The 7845-nt window shown below is 52.8% G+C and overlaps 1 protein-coding gene across 1 annotated transcript; it reads left to right on the top strand.

The window, feature by feature from the left end:
- Window positions 1–3750: 3750 nt before the first annotated feature.
- Window positions 3751–7480, top strand: Cyp26a1 (cytochrome P450 family 26 subfamily A member 1). Its single transcript, XM_021151751.3, has 7 exons — window positions 3751–4022; window positions 4216–4440; window positions 4714–5004; window positions 5084–5242; window positions 5828–5962; window positions 6547–6699; window positions 6953–7480. The coding sequence occupies exons 1-7, from the start codon at window positions 3834–3836 to the stop codon at window positions 7292–7294; spliced, it is 1494 nt and encodes a 497-aa protein (XP_021007410.1). The 5' UTR covers window positions 3751–3833; the 3' UTR covers window positions 7295–7480.
- Window positions 7481–7845: the final 365 nt, after the last annotated feature.

The raw sequence follows: 7845 nt of genomic DNA, 5'->3' as shown, positions 1-7845 counted from the left end.
CAAGGAGGTTAGCGCTCAGTTAGGCAGCTATTCCCCGTGTGATAACCAAGAGTAGAGTGGATGGGCTACAAAGACATCCCTGAAGGACATACTGTAGCCTATACCCAGAGGGTCTAGAAGTTGAGCAGCCTCAGTCCTGTGCTTCCCCCTGGACCACAGATGTGGATGCTGGGTGTTGGAGCATCTCTGCACTGTCTGATTGCAGAGCTCTTCTGCTTACTGCTTCACTCCCCTCACTGTTAAGTGAGGCGAGACCAATGAGCCCCTGCTGACCTGCACTGTCTTCCATCACTCAATCCCCCTGCCCCACCTTTGAGCCCATGTCACCTGTGGAACTCAGCCCTTTTGCTTTCCATAGCTATCCCTAGTCTAAAGGACTGTTTGGCCTTTCCAATCCAAAGGGTCCCACCACTGCTTAAATCAAAGCCACTATCATCTGCCTTCATTCCCCAAAGCCCACTTTAATCTGTCATTCACATTCCCATGCTGCTAGGCAAGAGGACATAACCGGCGAGCCAGGGAAGCTGTCACTAGCCTAGGCTGACCCTGTAGGAGGAAACTGGTGGCCTCCTGACCTTATACTTGAAGGCAAGTGGGGTTAACACCACTATAACCCCTATACAGGACAGTTAGTAAGCCACAGCTGGTCAGAGTAGAGGCCAGCTTGAGCTCTGCAGGCACCAGAGGGAACAAAGGTATCATGGTGCAGGCCTACAACCTTGAGCATCCCAGAAGCCTGGACCTGGATGAGGAGGTCAAAAGGCCCCACTTTCAGGTTGATTCTGATTTGGGGTGGGAGGGCGGGGGAATTAGGGTGGTACCTTTCAGAAGCCAGGGCAAACTGGTTCAAAGAGACTTGTTTGCTTGCTTTGGGGTCTGGACCACCTATAAGCACGTGGAAGTGGCTCTGATTTTCCTCTCATTTTCCATAGCTGCTAATATCAATGCCATTGATATCAAGGAATTGGTATGTAGGCTCCTGGTTTAGTAACTCCCAAGTTTGTAGGGAAAGAGCAGATGTAGTTCTTGCTACTTGGACTTCTGCCGCTCACACGAAGAGGCAGACAGTGAATTAACCAGCAACACAAAGCCAAAAACCAACCAACCAAGCAAACATACGAAAACCACTGGGAACCGCCCAGTGGAGAAAAGCAGAGAGAGATGAAAAAGCAACAAAACCCTTCCACGAAGCGCGCCTCCGACCTGAATTCCAACGGTTGGGCAAGGAAACCGGTCTGAGGTGACATTGGCAGGGATCAGGCACGTTGGCCTGGGTTCCCAGCCAGCGCTGGGAACAGCAGCAGGTATGGAACACAGAGACCAGAGAGAAAGCTAGAGGGCTGAAGAGAAAGAAAGCCCAGGAGCTCACGCGGGCCACCTGTTTGCTGCGATCCATGTCCACTAGCAAAAACAAAACAGCAGAGACAACCAGCACGAGAAACCCGACCCCCACAGCTCTGGTCCCTTAGTAATAGGAAAACCCACCAACGATTTGGTTCCCAATGAGCCAACCTTCCTTCCCCACCGACCACCACCCAATAAACTTTGGTGAAGTTCCTGGATCAAGTTCTTATTGGGCTGGTAGTTTATGGACCTCCCTCGCCCTTGGAGATTTAAAATGATCTTACACTCTAACATTTAATGTTTTTCTACCAGGCGGCCCGCGGATCTTGATAGCCAGTTAGATTTCGTATGTATTTTTTAAGTATTGTTTTTTTTTCCTTGTGGCCATTTCCAGAGTGCTAGCTAGCCCGGCTCATGTTGTAAACAGGCACAGGCTGAACTTGGTGGGGTGACCCGGCAGAGTTCACTGAGATGTCACGGTCCGGCCTGCAGGGGTCACAGGCGGGTCAGGCTAAAGGATTGGGAATGGGCCCCAGGTCACGCCCCCGCTGGCCTGGCCGGGTTTGCACACCGGCCGGAGGCGCTCTCCAGAAAGGGGCGGACCGAAGTTTCTGAGAATTACCCCCAGCACAATTCGTCCGCGTTCCTGCCGGTGCCAGAAATCGGTTCGCATTCTTTACAGTAACCAAATCATTACAAGATATGACAGTGGCAGCGCCCGCCTTCCCAGAGCCTCTGAAAAGCTGGTTAGAGATAGTTATGGGGAACCACTGAGTCCCCGAAATACAACCCATGGGCATCCCGGCTTAGAAAGTTGCTAAGTTTGTGCTGCCCGCACGACCTTTGAGGTCATTTTATGACACCCCCAACTCCAGGGGGACGTTTAGGAACCACCGCAGGAGGCCACATATTGAACAGCTTTCAAAAAGCAAGTTTTTCATCTCCAATGGACTCTTCCCAAGGGCTGCGGGTGTGTTTTCGCTAGAGCCCATGTTCAGTTCTAAACAAACACACGTCATTCTGTTAGTTTTCCGCGCCACTGGTGCATTCAGTGCCCAAACCAAGGCAATGTGTGGCGCTGACTGGCCAAAGCTTTGTGGCGGGAGGACATGGGAGTGTGTGTGTGTGTGTGTGTGCGCGCGCGCGTGTGCACCACGCAGTTCCCTTGTGCCCGTTAGTTATTGACTGAAGGAGCTGACGATTGAAGTTCCACAGTCAATCCCCAGTGGATTCCCATAACGTTCCCAATGGCCTGTGGCAGAAGCATAGGTCCGAACAACCCTCTTACCAGGCTCCGTGGCTTTACAGTGGATGGGATCTGGGAGAGTAGAGGGAAGGTTCTAGAACCATGAAACCAGACTACCCTATTTAGCGAACTCACAGCTGCCTTGTGATGTAGATGAAGTGGAAACGATCAACTTTGTCCTAAGAGAAACAGCCTGGGGACTCATCCAAGATACAGGCGAGCCAAGGTGGAAAGGGACTCCTGGGTTTCCTCCTTGTCTTCCTCCCCATATCTGCCTGGACTGGGGGGTCCTCTTCCCGGCCGCTTGGGCTGGGGTTGCAAGCCCCAGGGCTATAGGAATTGGGCCGGCTTGGCGGTATTACTACAGTGGAGGTTGACTTTAGAGCCTCTGGTCTCCTTAGTACCCCACCAGGGCTTAGAGAAGGGAATCAGGCATGTGCAAAGCATGTGCAAGGCTGCACCTGGGGTCCCAGAGACCTGGAGGCTTACTTGCTTTGAACTCGAAAGCAGGATTTTCCAAGGCTTCATGCGCTGGCTCGCCTGTGGGGCCCTGGAAAGCTAGCGTCCAACGATCCGCCAGTCATACTTGACCTCCGAGACCGGCTGGGATCCTCCCCCTGGGATCTTCTTGGGATCCTCCCAGATCAGGAAGCGTTTGGAATCTCATTTACTCAACCGGTGGGTCAAGTCCATTGAACGATGATTCTTGAACGCGCTTTCCAAGCCAATGGAAAAGAGCCCACGAGGCGCCTGTAAATGGAGAGCTGGGACGGCTTCGGGCTCGGGCAGCTGGTTCGACCCGGCTCGAGGGACATCAGAGAGACAGCTAGGAAACCCAGGACTCCAAATTCCCGCTTCTTGGAACCCCGATCCACAACCCACTCCCTCCGCCTCCCCCCACCCCGCCCGAAGCCGCACCGTGGTAACTCGGAGCTCTGCACACCTAAGGACAAGGAAGGAGGTGTTCCTAGTCCCGCACCCCCAGGAGGCGCGCTCAGAGGGAAGCCGCCAGTGCGCCGCCTCTGCCTCGGCGCGGAACAAACGGTTAAAGATTTTTTGGGCAGCGCCTCGAGGGGGGAGGAGCCAGGGGCCCGATCCGCAATTAAAGATGAACTTTGGGTGAACTAATTTGTCTGACCAAGGTAACGTGGGCAGTAACCTGGGCGGCCTTATAAAGAGGGCGCGCGGCGGGGTTCGGAGCGAGGGCGGCGGCGGCAGGTGGCGCGGGAGGCTGAAGCGTGCCATGGGGTTCCCGGCGCTGCTGGCCAGTGCGCTCTGCACCTTCGTGCTGCCGCTGCTGCTCTTCCTGGCGGCGCTCAAGCTCTGGGACCTGTACTGTGTGAGCAGCCGCGATCGCAGCTGCGCCCTCCCCTTGCCCCCCGGTACCATGGGCTTCCCCTTCTTTGGGGAAACATTGCAGATGGTGCTTCAGGTAAGGGAGCTCGGGAAGGGACCTGACGCTTCCCCCGGAGTCCGCCTCAGCTCTGGGCCTGGGCTGAAGGTGGGATAAGTGTCCTCGCGAGGGAGGCGACCACGGCTTGGAAGAGGGGCTAGACGGAGACCAGATGCTCCCCGGCGCCCCCCTCATGCGGGTTGCGGGTCTCTCTCCTCCACCTCCCTCTCAGCGGAGGAAGTTTCTGCAGATGAAGCGCAGGAAATACGGCTTCATCTACAAGACGCATCTGTTTGGGCGGCCCACGGTGCGGGTGATGGGCGCGGATAATGTGCGGCGCATCTTGCTGGGAGAGCACCGGTTGGTGTCGGTGCACTGGCCCGCGTCGGTGCGCACCATCCTGGGCGCTGGCTGCCTCTCCAACCTGCACGATTCCTCGCACAAGCAGCGAAAGAAGGTGAGGGTGAGCTGGCAACTCCTTGGCTGGCAGGGAGACCTCATCCTATGGCTTGGTTCAGGCAAATAGATGCGGGGCGAGGGCTAGTCCTATGTGGTGGGGACCAGGACCCTCTCTATCTGAGATCCACTTTAGCTTTTCTGCTAGCACGTGCGTTAGTCCTGGAGGGACTGAAATTCTTGAAAGGGTACCCGGAAAGGCGAAGGGGGGACACTGAGGGAAAGTAGAGGATTGTAACGCTCTCTGCTCCCGGGGGGGGGGGGGGGTGCTCAGGTGATTATGCAGGCCTTCAGCCGCGAGGCACTCCAGTGCTACGTGCCCGTGATCGCTGAGGAAGTCAGCAGTTGTCTGGAGCAGTGGCTAAGCTGCGGCGAGCGCGGCCTCCTGGTCTACCCCGAGGTGAAGCGCCTCATGTTCCGCATCGCCATGCGCATCCTGCTGGGTTGCGAGCCGGGTCCAGCGGGCGGCGGGGAAGACGAGCAGCAGCTCGTAGAGGCTTTCGAGGAGATGACCCGCAATCTCTTCTCTCTCCCCATTGACGTGCCCTTTAGCGGCCTGTACCGGGTAAGGGCGGTTTGCGGAGTCGGAGTAGGGGAACGCAAGCTCGGGCATCCGCTCACCGCCACGCTCTCTCCGCGCTCAGGGCGTGAAGGCGCGGAACCTTATACACGCGCGCATCGAGGAGAACATTCGCGCCAAGATCCGCCGGCTTCAGGCTGCAGAGCAGGATGGGGGTTGCAAGGACGCGTTGCAGCTCCTGATTGAGCACTCGTGGGAGAGGGGAGAGAGGCTGGATATGCAGGTGAGAAGCAATTTCAAAAGGTGCCAAGGGCCGGGGAGTGCCTCTGACTTTCCAGACACACTTTCTGGGGGTCTCCAAAGCCCTGTCAAGGCCCCAGCTACTTCCAAGTGGGCGGCGATGCTAGGTCTAGAGCTTCTCAACCTGTGGGTCGTGACCCCTTCGCGGAGCCAAACAACCCTTTCAGAAGGGTCGCCTAAGAGCAGCTGCATATCCGATATTTACATCACGAAACATACCAGTAGCAAAATTACTTTTATGAAGTAGCAACAAAGACAATTTTATCGTTGGGGGTCACCACAACACGAGGAACCGTATTAAAGGGTGGCATTGGTCTGGAGAGCTGTGGAAGTGGGTGGCTGAGCAATGGGGAAGATCCCAAAGTTCAAAGGGCAAGGCTCATCTACAAAGGTTAAAGCGGAAGAGCAGGATTAAGGGAGTTTTGCGTTTTTGTTTGTGGTCTTTGACTTTCTATGAACAAAGCGTTTTTACCCTTGAAGTCTTCCGTGCAATATTCTCAGGTCAGGTCTTTGTAACAGTGCTGTAAACTGCACTCAGATCTGTATAAACTTCCGTTTTTATCCTTAGGCACTGAAACAATCGTCAACAGAGCTCCTCTTTGGTGGTCATGAAACTACAGCCAGTGCTGCGACATCACTGATCACGTACCTAGGACTCTACCCACATGTCCTCCAGAAAGTTCGAGAAGAGATAAAGAGCAAGGTAGGAGGATTCTAGAGGTTCCCTATTTGCCTAGGACATTCCTCTATTACCCCCCACCCCCCACTGTATATAAGTTTGCTCGATACACCCAGTACTATGACAGTGAAGATCTGAGTGCTAGGTGGGGATTGTGGGAGTGAGACTCCACCTCGTGAATTTAAAAAGGCAGTTGCTTGTACTGGGCTCTCTCTTGGGCAGAATTTGACCCTCTCCTCCTCCTCCTCCTCCTCCTCCTCCTCCTCCACCACCACCACCACCATCACCACCACCACCTTTTGTAGAGCAAGGCTCTCCTTTCCCTGTCCAAGAACATGAATAATGTGGTTAGAGCCAATAGCTGATCAGGGTCGGCAGTGTTGGTGAGGGCTCAGGGTATGGCCCTTTACATACCTGATAAGCAACAGTGTCTGGATGGTGGGTTTAGGCTGAGGAAGTGTGGAAGGGAACGCCATCAACCCGGCTCTTTCCCTTTTATCCTCTCCCATCCAGACACCTTCAGGTTTAGTTAACAGGTGAGTCCTGCTGGGCTGATTTTTTGGGAGTGCCCAGGGATCCATCACTGGCCTTTGTATCTGTTTCCGTAGGGCTTACTTTGCAAGAGCAATCAAGACAACAAGTTAGACATGGAAACGTTGGAACAGCTTAAGTACATTGGGTGTGTCATTAAGGAGACCCTGCGATTGAATCCTCCCGTTCCAGGAGGGTTTCGGGTTGCTCTGAAGACTTTTGAGCTGAATGTGAGTGCACCTCCTGTCTCCCCCACCCCCACCTCTCATCCACGTCCACTCTGCTATGCTGTTGAGCATCACCTGCCCAGAGCAGTGGCTCACTGCCCTTGACAGTGTCCTGCCTCCTATGGTACTGGAAACCAATTTGCCCATTTGCTTGCTCTCCTCTCTTAATGCCACCCATGCTAGTGATGATTTTTTGTTGTTGCAAGCTCAGCGCTGGGATTGTCAGTTCTTAGGAATTCTTTTTTTTTTTAAACAGGGTTACCAGATCCCCAAGGGTTGGAATGTTATTTACAGTATCTGTGACACCCACGATGTGGCAGATATCTTCACTAACAAGGAGGAATTTAATCCCGACCGCTTTATAGTGCCTCATCCAGAGGATGCTTCCCGGTTCAGCTTCATTCCATTTGGAGGAGGCCTTCGGAGCTGTGTAGGCAAAGAGTTTGCCAAAATTCTTCTTAAGATATTTACAGTGGAGCTGGCTAGGCACTGTGATTGGCAGCTTCTAAATGGACCTCCTACAATGAAGACAAGCCCCACTGTGTACCCTGTGGACAATCTCCCTGCAAGATTCACCCACTTCCAGGGAGATATCTGATAGCTATTTCAATTCTTGGACTTATTTGAAGTGTATATTGTTTTTTTTTAAATAGTGTCATGTTGACTTTATTTAATTTCTAAATGTATAGTATGATATTTATGTGTCTCTACTACAGTCCCGTGGTCTTTAAATATTAAGATAATGAATTTGTATGATTTCCCAATAAAGTAAAATGAAAAAGTGCTTCTCGTGCTTTTTAAGATTCTTGTTGGCAAGCTGCCCATGGTGGTACATTGCTGTGATACTAGGACTTGGAAGGTGGAGGCAGGGAGAGCAGGCATTCAAGGCTAGCCTGGGCTACAGAGAATCCTGTCTTAAACAAACACTACAACAAAAAGTCCTGTTAGGGAATCTGACTGGCTCAATGTTTGTACTCTGTGTATTTAAAATGATTTAGAATGAAACCACAGGTCTCTCCCCCATGTCAGAAAATATATATTATTATGTGTATGCTGATCCAAAGGTACCTTTGCAACTTCTTCTAAGGTCGTTGAGACTTCATATTTTGAAATTGTATGGAGGCTAGTTATAGTACATTATTTATTTAT

The sequence above is a fragment of the Mus caroli genome, unplaced genomic scaffold, assembly GCF_978045245.1.
Source record: "Mus caroli unplaced genomic scaffold, Mus_caroli_1 scaffold_20, whole genome shotgun sequence".
Classification (NCBI taxonomy): Eukaryota; Metazoa; Chordata; class Mammalia; order Rodentia; family Muridae; genus Mus; species Mus caroli.
The sequence above is the reverse complement of the archived record's forward strand: the minus strand, read 5'-3'. Positions and strand labels throughout refer to the sequence as shown.

Coding starts and splice junctions, on each gene's coding strand:
- Cyp26a1 (XM_021151751.3), top strand. CDS start 3,834: ATGGGGTTCCCGGCGCTGCTGGCCAGTGCGCTCTGCACCTTCGTGCTG. Junction 5,005..5,083: donor CCTTTAGCGGCCTGTACCGG/GTAAGGGCGGTT, acceptor CTCCGCGCTCAG/GGCGTGAAGGCGCGGAACCT. Junction 6,700..6,952: donor TGAAGACTTTTGAGCTGAAT/GTGAGTGCACCT, acceptor TTTTTTAAACAG/GGTTACCAGATCCCCAAGGG.